We start from the raw sequence: 17220 nt of genomic DNA, 5'->3' as shown, positions 1-17220 counted from the left end.
TAGTCGCTCCACATACGTTCCAAAAGTCTCTCGGTCATGATGGAACTCACTCAAGTGTCCTATTATTCCCATAGGTACAGCCATCTGGTCTCTGGCAATGTCGACAGTTCAGCCACGTGTGCTCAAAATTTACCTCGGATTTTTAAGTTTTTCTGCAAAACGAAGAACCTGTAACAGTCTCTCCATCGGCTGGCAGAATTATCTTCCAACAAAAATTTCAGCTAGGGAATCTGCAATCACATCCTCCTCACCAATTCTGTGATATCTTGAGACACAGCATATATATACAACAGCACAACATGGCTTCCAGTAAGAACTGTACTGCACATGGCTTTATTATTATATTAGTCCACCAGGTGGCTCTTATTACAGTGGCAGTAATCCCTGGGGCAGTGGTAAAGGCTGCCCCTTTTGGGGGGAAAGGGCCCTGTAGTGAGTACCTCTTCATCCCAGTAGGCCACATACTTGTACACTTTTAGGCCTAGCCCTGAACTAAAAACTGTCGGTTCTTCCCTCATCTTTGGGGCTCCTCTGTGTGTACTTTTGAAGTGGAGTCGCTGTTGTAATGTGGGAAACGCGGCAGCCAATTTGCGCACAGCAAGGTCCCACAAACAGCAATGTGAAGATGATCTGTTTTTGTTATGTTGGTTGGGGGAGAAATATTGGCCAGGACACCAGGGATAACTCCCCTGCTCTTCTTCAAAATAGTGCCATGGGATCTTTTACGTCCACCTGAGAGAGTAGACAGGGCCTCCGTTTAACGTCTCATCCGAAAGACAGCACTCCCTCAACACTGCAATGGAGTGTCAGCCTAGCTTTATGTACTCAAGTCCCTGGAGTGGGACTTGAACCCACAACCTTCTGATTCAGAGGCGAGAGAGCGCTACCAACTGAGCCACAGCTGGCACTACTTAAGATAAATTGTGTTTCTGCTATATATTATAGGTTGAAGACTGTAGATTAGTAAGTACACAAAAGAAAGGTTGAAGGCAAAACCCAATGAAGTGTGTACAATAACGATAAGGATTGTAAAAATAAATTGTAAAAATATACCCGGGATGTTTCAGTGTAACTGTAAAATACCAAGACTGGTGGGCAGTCTTTGCTTGCTTTGCTTAAGTCCAGTATCTAGGAAGTATGCACCAGGGGTACTATCATATCACTATAACCTGAAACCAATACCTGTCGAGTGAAATGTGCAGCTGGCGTGCCCGAACTATATGGCCGGCTCAGAGTCACATTGCGCTCACAACAAACGTGTGTGTGTGTGCAGTGTTGCACTTCCGGAGTGGTTAATTTTTAATGTTATGAAAGCACGGGTATGGTGTCAACTCTCTAACACTAAAGACAAGGCGCTCACGAGAGTCAGACAGCCGACCTGATGTCTGAGTTACACTGGCACTTCAGCCACTTTGCATTTACACAAAAGCAGTAGTATAATGGCATTGTCGGAGTTTCCTAGCAGAATACAACATGGTACAAATCAGCTAGAGATTGTGCAAGATCGTCACAGTTCATCAATACTGGTGACTATTTACCTTTTAGGGAATACTTCCCTTTAACACAGGGATGACTGTCCTGCTAATGCATTCTTGATGAAGCCACAGCACTTTACTCGATACTCGACACTGTGCTGTCTTTGCTACCTGTACTCAGAAGTCGGCAGAATAAGCTGCGCCCTTGCAATGTTTTGCAAGCGGTTTGGGTATTAATTCTCTGTGGTTGGTGGGCGTTATTTCAACAGCAGCATATCTAACTAGTCATAATGCAGCATATTAATTAAGTTTCTACCTCTTGTCTTTGTTTATAAAAACAAAAATTCTAGAAAAGCCAAGTATGGAAGGAAGAAATTGTTGAGCGCACAGAGAAGAAAATATCAAAAGCAGGCCCCGAGAACGGAGAGGCTCTCCATGAAGAGATTGCACAGAAACATAAAAAAATGGAAAGAGCGTTGAGGTAAGAGCAGAAGTATTACATTCCTTTTATTTCTACTTGTTGTCACTGGGATTCTGGAAGATACACCTGGAAATAACGTAATGATTGATGCCAGTGACTCACACCTTAATTCCTGTTCTTTATGGGGTTGACCAACAATAGCATCTGCGCAAACGTGAAATAGGCAGTCCGTTGTAGCATGGCCAGACTGGTGTGTTGTCAGAACACTAGTAAAATAACACAAGTTAGTATAGGAAAATGTAATGTTCTGCTGATTATACACACCAGTGTTTTTATTCAAATATCCCTTGACATTTCTTAATCTCTAAATTGGCTGAGGGGTGGCAAATAATGCTGATGTGATTTATTTTACTATGGTTCTGGCAAAGTTCGCAGACATTTGTTGAAGAACTCATTGCCGAGATCAACAAATTTAAAACAATTGCTACTTTAGGGGCCATTCACAGAAGCTGGCAGTGTGTAACTCACTGTCACTCCAGCTTGTCCTAATGGTGTCCTGGAAACAGCCTGAATGAATGGGCTGAGCACACACAATCAATTATTTAATCAAATGTGTGTCCACTACTTCTTGCTGCAAATAAAGCAATTCTGTTGTAGTGTCTCAGCTGTGGCTCAGTGGTAGCACTCACGCTCCGAGGCAGAGGATTGTGGGTTCCAGTCCCATTCCAGAGACTTGAGCACAAGAGTGCACTCCAGCACAGTACTGAGGGAGTGCTGCACTGTTGGAGGTGCCGTCTTTCTAGATGAGATGCTAAACTGCCCTCTCAGATGGCACTTTTCGAAGAAGAGCAGTGGCGATCTCCCGATGTCAGCATTTATCCCTCAACCAACATTACTGAAATAGATTATCTGCGCATTTATCTCGCCTTTGGAACTTGCTGTGCCATGCTTCCTTACATTACTACACTTCAAAAATACTTTGTTGGCTGTAAAGGCACCATATAAATGCAAGTTCTTTCTTTCTATCAGATGATCACTGATGGGGCTGTACTGCCACTACATTGTGTTTTGGGTTGAGTCATACTAAAGGCAGCATAGAAAAGTGATTTGATTAAACTGAAGGGTAAATTCAGAGGCCGCATGCTCCAAGCGGCATAGCCGTACTTGAGATCAGAGATTGGTCTACAACATTGTAGTTCCCATTTCTCCTTTGGAGCCTGGCTTCCCATTGGGAGTGCTAAAATTTATCTTTAACTATCAACTAATTCACTGTTTCGTTCCTGTTTACCAATAGCCTTGAACATATAAATCGAGAAAATTGGTAAAATAAATGTTTTTTCACAAATGAACCAGCTTTTCTTTTGGGCAGAAATCTCAACTGTTGGTCCAAGACATGACAATGATGATTTAGATTTTTTTTAAACTGAAATTGATCATAAGGTAGTTATGGATGAGGAAGGCCATCCAGAGCGAGCCTACAATCCCCCCCCCCGCCACCTCCCGCCCCACAATGTACCTCTTAAGAACATAAAAAATAGGAGCAGGAGTAGGCCATTCGGCCCTTCGAGCCTGCTCCGCTATTCAGTAAGATCATGGCTGATCTTCTACCTCAACTCCCCTTTCCTGCACTATCCCCATATCCCTTGATTCCCTTAATATTCAAAAATCTACCGATCTCTGTCTTGAATATACTCAACGACTGAGACTCCACAGCCCTCTGGGGCAGAGAATTCCAAAGATTCACCACCCTCTGAGTGAAGAACTTTCTCCTCATCTCAGTCCTAAATGGACGACCCCTTATTCTGAGACTGTGACCCCTGGTTCTAGACTCCCCAGCCAGGGGAAACATCCTCCCTGCATCTACCCTGCAAGCCCTGTAAGAATTTTGTATGTTTCAATGAGATCACCTCTCATTCTTCTAAACTCTAGAGAATATAGGCCTCGTCTACTCAATCATCCTCATAGGACAATCCCTCTATCCCAGGAATCAGTCTGGTGAACCTTCATTGCACTCCCTCTATGGCAAGTGTATCCTTCCTTAGGTAAGGAAACCAAAACTGTGTACACAACTCCAGGTATGGATCTTACCAGGGCACTATATCATTGCAGTAAGACGTCTTTACTCTTCTACTCAAGTCCTCTTGTAATAATAATCTCCAGTGTTTGAATATGTTGGCAACCTTAACTGGAAGCAGTACTCAAGTACAGTCAGACCAGAGCACTGTACTATTTGATATTGACTTCCTCTGTCTTACATTCTACTGCTTTGGCTATGTCGAATTGAATTACCAAAAATGAATCCAGTGTGTCATGCAAGATGGGCTCTGAGAGTCAATCATTTTTGAAAGCACCCTAATTGCATCCGGGATGATATGTGTTCATTAAAATGGCTGGATTGCTGTATAAAGAAGGACTACTTTAAAAGTGATCTGAGCAGCGTTGATGGTGAAGGAGTCCAAAGTGTTGCCTCATAACATTCTGCTTTTTTCCTTTTGGTGGGGGGAGTGCAGCCGTCCAGATTCCAAGTCGAGCCAAGAGGCAGAGGAAGCGGCGTCCAAACTTGAGGCAGAGAGGAAGCTGGAGGAGCTGAGACGGCGCCAAGATGAGAAAGAGAGCGAGGAGTTTGAAAAAATGAAACAGAAGCAGCAGGTGGCCGTAGTGGAGCTGGAGGAGCTGAAGAAGAAACGAGAAGGGCGCAGGAAGGTACGAGAAGAGGAAGAGCAAAAGCGGCAACAGGATGAGGCTGAGAGAAAAGCAAGGGAAGAGGTAAGGGTGAAATAGAAGGATATGCTGATAGGGTGCGGTGAAGTTTTGTGGGGGGAGGCTCGTGTGGAGCACGAACGCCGGCACAGACCAGTTGGGCCAAATGGCCTGTTTCTATGCTGTAAATTCTATGTAATCAAAAAACAAAGAACTAAACATTGGCACTCCCCTCTGGCTCGGTGGGTAAATGCACTGAGTAGTGTGATACTTGAGGTTTGATTCTCAGTCTGTGCTGCCTATCAGGTGTTTCATACACGAGTCTACAATCTTACGCTCTTCCACCTGAGAATCGTGAAGATCTGTGCAGGGCCATATTTCCCTGTTATGCAGAACAGCACAGAAAACGCCCTGGGATAGAAATTCCATGGGGATTCCCCTGATCTCCTGCCGTAACTCAGGCAGTAAACTGGCGGAAAGCCCTGGACAAATGGCGCAAACGGCAGTCTATGTCGTTTCTCCGGGATCTTTGCTGACAGGATATTGGAGAACCCCTGAGGAAATTATTAGCACCTGTCTTAAAAGTGTTAGAAAACTTTGTTTTTTTGCATGAGCATAGGGACCTTCCTGAACGAGGCAATGAATCACCACGGCGAGGCAGTGAATCACCACGGCGAGTCCTGATGTTGCTGCATCTCCTCTCCTGTACACTCGAGTCCCAATACTGCTGCTGGAGTTTCCATACCCTGGCCACCCTTGTACTCAATCTGCTGTAATCTCTCTCCCCCTGCCCCCAGTCCCAGTGCTGTTGTCTCTCCCCCTGCCCCCAGTCCCAGTGTTGTTGTCTCTCTCCCCCTGCCCCCAGTCCCAGTGCTGTTGTCTCTCTCCCCCTGCCCCCAATCCCAGTGCTGTTGTCTCTCTCCCCCTGCCCCCAGTCCCAGTGCTGTTGTCTCTCTCCCCCTGCCCCCAGTCCCAGTGCTGTTGTCTCTCTCCCCCTGCCCCCAGTCCCAGTGCTGTTGTCTCTCTCCCCCTGCCCCCAGTCCCAGTGCTGTTGTCTCTCTCCCCCTGCCCCCAGTCCCAGTGCTGTTGTCTCTCTCCCCCTGCCCCCAGTCCCAGTGCTGTTGTCTCTCTCCCCCTGCCCCCAGTCCCAGTGCTGTTGTCTCTCTCCCCCTGCCCCCAGTCCCAGTGCTGTTGTCTCTCTCCCCCTGCCCCCAGTCCCAGTGCTGTTGTCTCTCTCCCCCTGCCCCCAGTCCCAGTGCCGTTGTCTCTCTCTCCCTGCCCCCAGTCCCAGTGCTGTTGTCTCTCTCCCCCTGCCCCCAGTCCCAGTGCTGTTGTCTCTCTCCCCCTGCCCCCAGTCCCAGTGCTGTTGTCTCTCCACCTGCCCCCAGTCCCAGTGCTGTTGTCTCTCCCCCTGCCCCCAGTCCCAGTGCTGTTGTCTCTCCCCCTGCCCCCAGTCCCAGTGCTGTTGTCTCTCTCTCCCTGCCCCCAGTCCCAGTGCTGTTGTCTCTCTCCCCCTGCCCCCAGTCCCAGTGCTGTTGTCTCTCTCCCCCTGCCCCCAGTCCCAGTGCTGTTGTCTCTCCCCCTGCCCCCAGTCCCAGTGCCGTTGTCTCTCTCTCCCTGCCCCCAGTCCCAGTGCTGTTGTCTCTCTCCCCCTGCCCCCAGTCCCAGTGCTGTTGTCTTTCTGCGCCTACTAGTGCAAAAGATCGCGGGAACTCGATTTGCGCTGAACATAATTTGCACTTAAAATTCTACGATCTTTTGTGCTGATTTTGGGCGAATTGCGCTGAGAAAACCAAGCGGAAACTCTACCCCATTGTGTTTTACATGTTTTATATGTCCTTATAAAACAACGTATCATCCAATTTACCATGAGCAATGCCACAGGAGATTTACTGGCAAATGGTACACTGTTACACACATATTACACACCAGACCGCACAAACATTTTAAAATGCTTTGTGCTTCCAAGCTACAGGCTGAAACTGGCAACTATCTTCCAATTTGCAAAATTCCCTGACCAAGCAACAATTAAATTCAGTATGAACGAGACTTCTGGTTTTCAGTTCTGAAGAAGGGCCCAGCCTAACATATCAACTTATCTGTTCTCTCCACAGATGATGACTGACCCGCTGAGTGTTTTCAGCTCTTTCTGTCTCTACTATACTTAGTGCAACTTTATTGAAACAACTCACACTTTAAGATGAACATTCAAGTTGAAATTTTACAGATTTGTAAAGGGATGCACTGGAACAAAAGGAACTGAGATCTATATAACTGACCTGACACCCTCAAAGCAGCTGCCATCAAACCTTAAATGTTTTGGTGGGAATTAGCAAACAGTAAAAGCCAATTAGTATTCTCCCTAAATTATAATTTTCCTCACTAAATTCCGGCTGAATTCACTACTTCTGCCCTGGGCTGTTGCTTCCTCCATCTTCAGAGGTGCTGAACTTCCCCTAATGACTGCAAGAAAACCTCTCCTATTTCCACTTCATGTGGAATCATATCGTAGAATCTTGCAACATAGAAGGAGGCCATTCGGCCCATCCTTCTCATGCCGGCACTTTGAAAGAGCTATCCAATTAGTCCTGCTCCCCTGCTCTTGCCCCATAGCCCTGCAAACTTTTCCTTTTCAAGTATTTATCCAATACCCTTTTGAAAGTTACCATTGAATCTGCTTCCACCGTCCTTTCAGGCCGTGCATTCCAGATGATAACACCTCACTGAGTAAAACAATTTCTCCTCTGGTTCTATTACCAGTTACCAAAAATCTGTGTCCTCTGGTTACCGACCTATTGCCAGTGGAAACAGTTTCTTACTCTATCAACATCTCTCATGATTTATATAGCACCTTTCACGCCAATGATGGACATCGCAAAGCGCTTTACAGCCAATGACGTGTAGTCACTGTTATAATGTAGGAACCATGGCAGTCAATATGCGCCCAGTAAAGTCCCACAAAATGCAACGTGATAACCAGCTAATGTTTTAGTGATGTTGGTTGAGGGATAAATATTGGCCAGCACACTGGGGATTATTTCCCTGCTCTTCAAAATAGAGCCATGGGATCTTTTACGTCCACCTGAGAGGGCAGATGGAGTCTTGGTTTTACGCTTCATCCAAAACACGGCACCTCCAACAATGCAGTGCTCCCTCACTACTGCACTGGAGTGTCAGCCTAGAGTTCATGCTCAAGTCCTTGGAGTGGGGCTAGAACCCACAACCTTCTGACTCAGTGCTACCCACTGAACCACGGCCGACACAGTTTATTTGTATGAAATACCCACAAATCTTTTGACGGAAACTTTAATATTTGATCTTGTTTTAAGGAGGAGAAGAGGAAGCTGAAGGAAGAGATCGAGAGACGAAGAGCAGAGGCAGCAGAGAAACGGCAGAAGCCAGAAGAGGCTGAAACAGCCAATGATAAAGAGCCGTTCAAATGTGTGAGCCCCCGCGGCTCCTCCCTAAAAGTACGTACTCGGCGCGCTATAGGATCGGCACCCTGCTTACTGGGAAGTGGAACAAAAAGATATTTGAATTTCATTTAAAAACATCAATTATATTTCACAAATGATGTACTAGCGATTGTGTAGAGGAAATACTGTGGGGGTAATTTTGTGAGGCTTGGCTCACGAGCGGTGAGTGCAAGGTTCAAGCCAGAGAATCAGAGCTATGTTATAGCCCTAGCTCTGACCCGTGATCCTATTAAGATATCATGCCCTTAGCACAGCCTTACAAAATTGCCCTTCATGTTTTCAGAAAAAATCTGACCAACTATTGGCCAAGTAAGCCTGGGATAAAGTTTTAGTGTGTTCTCTCTTTACACACATTTCCACTGACCTTTTTGTCCCTTCACCCCTTTCGCTGAAGGTGTTGACTTCTTCTTCATGGTTTACAGTTCCAAGGCCACCAGACCAGCCCCTGGTACCTCACCAAGTGGTCATTATTCATGTAAGGCTTGAGAGTGAGTGCTCACAGGCCGAGCTGAGGCCGATCCTGTCCTCACACGATGTCGAAACACATGCACTTCCAGCAGGGGTCACTCGATATCCACCAGGAATAGGGACCCTGGACGATTATTCCTTCCCCACCCCAGTGATGTTGAGACTAATTGTAGCAGCCTTCCATTACAACAGTGACTACATTTTAAAAGTACTTCATTGGCTGTATTCAGAGGCAGAATGTTGTGTCAGCTGTGGCTCAGTTGGTAGCACCTTCATCTCTAAGTCAGAAGGTTGTGGGTTCATAGTCCCACACCAGAGACTTGAGCACAAAAATCTAGGCTGACACTCCAGTGCAGTACTGAGGGAGTGCTGCGCTGTCAAGAGGTGCCATCTTTCAGATGAGATGTTAACCTGAGGCGCTGCCTGCCCTCTCAGGTGGACGTAAAAGATTCCATGGCACTATTTGAAAGAAGAGTAATGTAGTTATCCCTGGTGTCCTAGCTTATCCCTCAATCAACATCACAAACGGATTATCTGGTCATTATCACATTGCTGTTTGTGGGAGCTTGCTGTGCGCAAATGTCCAGAAGTCATGAAAGGCGCTATATAAATGCAAGCCTTTTTTTTACCCATCACCCCCCCCCATAGGCAGCTAACCCAGGACTGACCAAGGATTAAGCTGAAACCACTATGGTCCACATGACTCAGCTACTGAATGAGGAAACTCACGGAGACATCAAGGGAGGCAGATTTATTTTCTAACTTTCAGCACTCTGAAAATATTTTTTGGAAGAGGCAAAGTTTGAAAATAATTAAATTGTGGTTATTTGAGACAGACCCAGTCCTCAAAGGTTAATTACTGTCATTCAATGATGTTGTAGGAGACATTTAAAAAAAAAAAGAAAGACTTGCACTTATATGGCGCCTTTCACAACCTCAGGACGTCCCAGTGTGCTTTACAGCCAATGAAGTACTTTTGAAGTGTAGTCACTGATGTAAGGTAGAGAAAAGCAGCAGCCAATGTTTGCCCAGCAAGATCCCACAAACAGTACTGCGATCATGGCCAGATAATCTGTTTTAGTGATGTTGGTTGAGAGAGAAGTATTGGCCAGGACACCAGGGGGAACTCCACCTGCTCTTTTTCGAATAGAGCCATGGGATTTTTTACGTCCCCCAAGAGAGCAGATGGGACCTCGTTTAACGTCTCATTCGAAAGACAGCACCTCCGACAATGCAGCACGCCCTCAGTACTGCACTGAAGTCCCAGCCTAGATTTTGTGCTCAAGTCTCTGGAGTAGGATTTGAACCCACAACTTTCTGACTCAAAGGCAAGAGTGTTACTCACTGAGACAGTGAGACATGTTTTCTGTCAACCACTCTCCAGCATGCCTGCACAGTTTACCTGAACCATTTTAATTTGCATAGAGTCTCCTATAGATCCATAAACATGACAGAATGTTATAAGTGATAATATAAGCTTGGCTCAGTTCTCTTGCTTCTGAGTCAAAAGGTTGTAAGTTCAGGAACCACTTCTTAAGCACAGAATCTGGGTTGATATACTTCTGTGCAGCACTGCTTGAGGTTTGATGCTAAATCAAGGTCTTTCTGGCTCTTTAAAGATTCCTAAGCACAATTTGGAGAAGAACAGGCAGTTCTCCCAGTATCATGGCCAACATTCTGTCCGCAACTAAAACTGCCAAAAAAATAGATGAACTAGTCATTCATTTCATTTAGTCACATTGACTGCTGTATTAACCTACAGAATAGCTGCATTTCAAAAGTAATTCATTGGATATGAAACACTTTGGGTTAAGGATGTGATAAGGCAGTGTGGAAATGCTCATTCTTTTTCTGTTTCACAAATCACACACACATCTCAAAATAACCCTGGAGACCTCCAGATGGTCATTAGACTTGTCTTGAAATGTAGTTCAAACAAAAGTAAAATAAAATAATTTTGCTGAGAAGTTTTAAATCTAGCCCTCTTTAGACATTGTTCTACATTTTCAATTCTTGTTCACTACATTTTAGTGATCGTGAGTACCAGCATCAATGGGACACACTTGTTTTAATTGCCCTTAACAAAATATGATGATTTTAATCATACTATTTCCATTTTAATTCCATTTTTTCACAACCATGCCTGTAGCCTGAAAACCTGCATTATTCTCTCATTGTTATTACCTATCTTGGTATCAATATGCCCATAAAATAGGGTAGGTATTAAGGGAATTGTCACTAAAGTCAATCGAATAGGATATTAAAGTCATAGAAAAGGCACAGCGAAGATTCACGAGAATGACACTAGGAATGAGGGTAACGTTTATGTAGAAAGACTCAGAAAATTTGAGGCATTTTGCACTGGAACAGAGAAAGATAAGGAGGAATCTAAATTCTTATTTCCATTTGTTGGTGAGTTTGTAATCACAGGGCACAGATTGAGGATTATTACCAAAAGAATGAAGAAGAAAGTTAAAGGAAATGTCATTTTTTCACACAGAGGGTTATTAGAGCATGGAATACTTCACCACTAATTGCTACTGAGGCAGAGGTTAGCAAACCGATTTTACGAATGTGTTCGCCTTAAAAGTGGCCTTTATAATATAGCTATAAGTATGAGTAAAAGGATATGGGAAAGGGGCAGTGAATTGGAATAAGTATAGTTAGCTCCAGTTGCCCAGCTAGTACTGGTACAGATGTGACAGGCTGAATGGCCTCCGGCTGAGCTATGATTTCCAGGGTGCGATGACGAGAACACCCCAAAGTTTAACATCAGTCGTTTACATGCCTACCTTTCTGGAATTGTTTCAGATCTGCCGGTATATGTGCATCCTGTTTACCGTATGTGTCTGCCTGTTTGATATACAATAATCCTCTGAGGATACAATCTTTTGCTGAGTTGCTGTGTTCTGTCCTCTGCTCCTTTATCATTTTAATACTGTACCCCAGTGAATTGATGTAAGCAGTCCTAAGGAGAGGATGTTTCATGAATTGAACATTTTGCTGAAAAAATTCTTAGCGTTGAATGCATGCTGTGAGTCTGTCGGCATTAACCCTTTCACAACTGTATCAGAATTTGTACCCAATGGAAAAGAACATTCTGATGTCAGAGCTTATTTTGACATTTTGGAAAAAAAAATAAGGATGTGGTGGGGAATGATCTAACAGCTTCCTAGGAGAAGTCAACCATTCTGCCTCATATTTGCTCAGAAAATGGCAGACTCACTATTTGAAAGTGGCTGTGAGATGGACACAGCCAAACACACTCACACACAGACAGACACACAGACATACCGACAGAGACACAGACAAAATAAAACCAATCAGTCCCTGTCAGTGGTCTGCTTCCATCAATCTTGTCCCATCCATTCATATTTTTAAACACTTCTATCATATTGCCCCATAATCTGCATTCTAACGAAAAAAGGGACCAATGTTTCCAGTCTTTCTTCTTCTTTGTGGCTGAGGTCTCCTGGTTATCAGATCATTCCCCACCAAATCCTAATTACAGAAATAACATACGGTACTTATAATGCAGCATTGCTCAACATATTTGATGCTAATACAATCTTGATGCACAAATTTTAAATAGGGCCCATTATGTCTAGCTATCACCTAACAACAGGTATTGAAATACAAAAAGGGTTAATGAAATAGTTGAAGCAAAGTCTTGTCTTTCTAGTCTGTTATAATTTAACTAGAAAAAGGGACCTCTAAATTTCATCATACCATACAGCTTCCAGCTACCCTTACTCTAGTTTATAACCATTATTTTCAGTAGGTCGTGGGGTTCTGTGTGGATCGTGTAAGCTCCACAGTAGCCAGCGCTCAAAGCCCAGGGGTATAGAGCTACAGCAGGTTCGATAGATCAGTGAGCAAGTGGAATATTCTGTATTAAACAAATGTTTTAAATCTGCCATGTGTATCAGCAACTACCGTAAACAATTGGATTTATAAAATGTTTTTATATAGATACATTCTTCATTAGAGGCAGAGAATCACTGTGAAGGGTCAGGTGGTGTGAGGAAACGCATGCCATTATGTTTATCTAGCATGTTGCTCGGGCCCCATTTTGAAATCTGATTCGGGGCCTTGTCTTGGATGTAGTAAACTTGTTAGAAAATAGTCAGGCGTGTACAATACAAACATGCACATTACAAAATCGAGCAGTAGCATTAAGTGCCTCTTGATGGCGCTGCTAAGAGCAGAGCCGGTTTCAACCGCAGTGGCACCATCTTCAGGCACTCGGCAAAATAACAGATTCTTTTAAAATGCGCCTGAACCTGACGCACAACTCTGGTTGTGGAGATAACAGGGTAAATTCACCAATCCTGCGCTCCCAGCAGAGACATGCACTTGAAGGGAGTGCAGGATGGAGACCAGGTTAAAACACGGCAGCATCGAGCCTCAGATCTGTACTGCTTACCACTGAGAGTATTGGATTGGTGAATTTACCCCAAGAAGAACTGAATGCCAGAAAATAGAAACACTGCAAATAAAGCTACATGATCGTGAGGCTTTCTGGCCTTTCTCTTGGGTGCGGGTTCTAAAATATGTAACCTCCTGGTATTAAATTGGGAATGATTCCTCACGGCACTTGAGTTTGAACAGCTTTCTGCAGCGACAACCAAGTAAGGTCATGGCGGAATTCCTGAAAGAAAATCTCCTATAAATGATGTCTCCAAAACACATTTTAATATTTGCCTGTACCGTTCACAAGAATTCATATAATACAGAGAAAATGCGGTCCATTTATGAACACAGTACTGCAGGGTATTAAGCGTCACTTTGTGTATGGACTTTTGAGTTATGATCTGGATTGCTGTATGGTGGAATGTTAAAAAATAGAGATTCCTTTAGTGGAGTAAGTTTGTTGATTTAGTGCTGGTGGTGCAGAGCTTCACCTAACAGCAGTGTATACAGATAAATTCACCGAGTTACGCTCCCAGTGGGGAGTCACACTCGATCACAGAGAGACAGCACTGTAGCAGCATTCTCTTCGAGTTCAGCTCCCCTCCGGGACTTTGTGCGAGCAGTGAATTTGGGGATTGAAGAGCCAAGGCCCAATTCAGGGCCTGCGTGATTTCACGTCCGTTGGAATTAATGGAAAGACACGGCCTCCGTCACACAAAATCCTGCACCAAGAACACTAAATCGTTAAACTTCCCCCAGTCTGCATGTCTCCAGGCCTTTCTGTGTGGCAACCAGCAGATGGCTAATTCACTCCTCGGAAACTTATTTCAGTTTGTGACCTCAAAGTGAGAGGCATTTAAATTACATGTTATTAGACATGGAAATTGACAGAAGATTGCAACACTGCCCTACTCTACAAATATTATTTTAATCCTGAGAAAACTGGCTTCTGAAACATTTTTAATTCTATTCCTGATTCTCCAAGAGGCCACTGCAGTCCTCGGGATCAAGGTTCCTTTTCCATTTTGGGCAATTTAAGATTGAGGGAGGTACATTTTACACTCTGTATGCAGTGTGTTATTGGAAAGATCCCAAACATCTTGACACGATGCTGGTTCAATATGTTTCTGTTTGCTTTCTCACTGAATCTGATCAGGTGTGAGCTTGCTTCCGATTATGCAGTGGCTTTTGTGCGTAAATCATTTCCCATTTTCTCTGCTCAGCTTTGCCATCACCTGAATTACAAACCTTTCTTTTCATATTTTATTTGCAGATCGGTGAAAGGGCAGATTTTTTGAATAAATCAGCAAAAAAGAGGTAAAACCATTCACAGCATCATTTTTGCCAATTTTTTTTTTTATGTACTTGCTTGTTAATCAGGACCATTAATCCTGTAAATTCAATTGTATTCACAGCACTACCACCAAGACTGCACGCCCAGTATTGGGTGTCTCCAAGATTGACAGTAAATTGGAGCAGTATACCAGTGCAATTGAGGTGAGGTTCCAGAACAATTATCCGCATGATATTCTCAATTTTTTCTTAACCAGTTACAGTACGTAAATTCTGCGTTGCTAAATTCTGCATTAAAACATTTAAATGCCCAGGAAAATATCTCAAGTTTTTCTTTAAGACAATAAAGACTTTAAAGTACAATGCTTGAAATAGTGTTAGGCATTCAAACCCTGGTATGGTATTCAAATTATTTAAATTTATACCAAATATGTTGGGCCAACATTTGCGATCGGAGGCTTCCCACGGGCGGAGGCCTCCGACCTGTAAAAAATCTACACATTTACCTGGTGGCCCGGGAGGTATGGAGACTCGCGCTACTGGGCCTCTCCGGGTACGTGCGGGCAGAGGTCCACGTATCCCAGGGGCGCACGCGGCTCGCAAGCGCCCCTGGGACCACGTGGGCCAGCCCAACCAATGGAAGAAGGGAATCCCCATTCATACTTAAAGGCGTTCCGTACGTACGGAACTCCCATAAGGATGAATGGGGATGACTTAAAAAATACACAAACACATGAAATAATTTTTTTTTTAATTACATATTTAAAATGAATTAAAATGCCATTTAATTAAATATTTTAAACAAAAATGTAATTTAAAAACAATGTTTTTTATATGTTTTAATGGGGCTAAAAATAAACTTACCTTATTGGACAGGGTTTTTATTGTATAAACGAGTGATAACATTTTATTTTTCTGTTTTTTAAAACTCTTATGCTGGTAAAAGCAGGCCTTATGCCGGCTTTTACCAGGTGTAAGAATTTCACCGGCATTCAGCGGGCGGAAGTTGGGCAAATAGCGCAACGCTCCATCCGCGGAGGCCCTTTTCCCGGGGATGCGGAGGATCTGTATTGACAGATCACAAGTTCCGGATTTTAGCACATGCGCTTCGCATGTCTAAACCCGGCACTTGCGCGGCCCCTACGGGCACATACACATCTCGTACGCACCCGTAGGGGTCGCAAAATACAGCCCATTGTTTTTTTAACAATAAATAATGAGTCTGAAATGCCTGTACTGTTAGTGTTAAAAGGTTAATGCATAATCCCTCGCCCTGTAATGTTAATACTTTTACCTCCGTAACACCACCCTGCCTCAGCTCATCTGTTGCTGAAACCCTCATCCATACCCTGTTACCTCTAGACTCGACTAATCCGATGCTCACCTGGTTGCCCTCCCATCTTGCACCCTCCGTAAACTTGAGCCAAAAATCACATCCCTGATTTTCAGCGCTCCACCATTGATGACTGCGCCTTCAGCTGCCTCGCCCGTAAGCTCTGGAATTCCCTCCCTAAATCTCTCCACCTCTCTACTGCTCTCTCCTCCTTAAAACCTACCTCTTTGACCAAACTTTTGGCTCGGTGTCAAATTTTGTTTGATAATGTTCCTGTGAAGTGCCTTGGGACATTTTACTACGTTAAAATCGCTATATAAATGCAAGTTATTGTTGTTGCATAAGCCCTTACCCAGTACTATTACTGTGTTAGAATTATAATGCATAGGACCTAACGCTGTGCTGACTGGCATATTATGTTCTTCTGAGGTAGCCTCAGTCACTTGCCTAACCTCATTCTGTCCTGATCCTCTCCCATTATCTCTATTTTGGCTCACTGTCCTATTCTCGCTGTCTTGATCCTCTCTAATTCTCTCTTATCTGGCTCACTATCTAATCCTGTCTGCCGTTTCTCTATTCTGGCTCACTCTCCCTTTCTCTCTGTTCTATCTCTGCTGGCTTGCTCTGCCAATTCTACTTTTTACTCCCTGACTTTACTTTCCCCCCTGCCTGGGGGAGTTCTTTGACATGAATAACGACAACCCATAACCATACACTTGCGCCCTAAACACATTACCCTCCAATGGATTGCAACACTATGTATCTGTGGTAATACCTCGTGAATGATGTCACACATGAGGATAATACATACTTGTGCACAAAGTTAATAAGACACTGGCATTTTCCTGATTGTACAGATAATGTCGGAGACCAAGCTAAAGGTTGTAACCTAATCTCGGGGTTTAGGTGACGTGCATCTACTCATAAAGCTGCATTTCCTATTGGTTAAAATACCATTAAACTCCTTCATTCGATTACATCACAACTTTGCAACTCACTCCATGGTATCCATTGTCAATACGTAATTTTGCAAAGTTCTTTTCTATGTTGTCAAAGTTGCTTCACACGTCAGGGGCATTCTCCTCCAAAAAGATTAGATTAACAGCACATTTTAGGGTTCAAAATCAGAGTCAGGTCTAGATATATGAAGATAGTGGTGAATTACAAAAAATGAATCCAACATGATCGTGCAGCACGCTGTAACTTCCTGACACCCATTGTGCAATCTCTGTTTCACTGTAGAGTATTGGCACGATGGGCTGAATCTTGACAGTGGCGGGCTGCGTAGACGGAGGTTCTGTCGAGAAACCCATAAGTTCAGGTTTTCCCCGCAAGCTTTGGAGTTTTTGACTCCACAGTGTGCGTACTTTTGCTTTGACGGGTTCCCCGGCCGGAAGTCAGTCTGATTGACCGGTTTGGCTTCTAGTCGGCCGGGGAGCACTCCGGAGGAGGCTGCAGCTGCAGGTAAGTCACCTGCTGCTGCTAGTGGGAGCATCAGGGTCTGATCCCTGACCCGGGAGGTGGGTGCGACCATGGTGGGGGTTGTCCAATCCCTGACCCACGGGGAGAGGGGCATCTAATCAGAAGGTGGGGGGGAGCTGGGGAAGCACTTACCTTCTCCCCGAAGCTCTCCTCACCTCC

At 44.3% G+C, this 17220-nt stretch overlaps 1 protein-coding gene across 11 annotated transcripts in view; it reads left to right on the top strand.

The window, feature by feature from the left end:
* The window catches only part of LOC147105595 (caldesmon-like), a 256048-nt gene that overhangs the window by 209474 nt on the left and 29354 nt on the right, over positions 1-17220 (top strand). For all 11 annotated transcript variants that reach the window (XR_015081519.1, XM_086010134.1, XM_086010133.1 and 8 more), the window contains 5 exons: positions 1826-1956; positions 4407-4662; positions 7926-8066; positions 14227-14270; positions 14369-14450. Coding sequence is in view for 10 of the 11 variants with exons in the window: in XM_086010134.1 (XP_085866260.1) it covers positions 1826-1956; positions 4407-4662; positions 7926-8066; positions 14227-14270; positions 14369-14450 (654 nt within the window). In the remaining variant the exon portion in view is untranslated. The remainder of the gene's footprint in view (positions 1-1825; positions 1957-4406; positions 4663-7925; positions 8067-14226; positions 14271-14368; positions 14451-17220) is intronic.

The sequence above is a fragment of the Somniosus microcephalus genome, chromosome 17 (assembly GCF_052327205.1).
Source record: "Somniosus microcephalus isolate GS21.2 chromosome 17, FLI_Smic_1.0, whole genome shotgun sequence".
Taxonomy (NCBI): Eukaryota; Metazoa; Chordata; class Chondrichthyes; order Squaliformes; family Somniosidae; genus Somniosus; species Somniosus microcephalus.
Note: the sequence above shows the minus strand (reverse complement) of the source record. Positions and strands in the feature narration are given on the sequence as shown.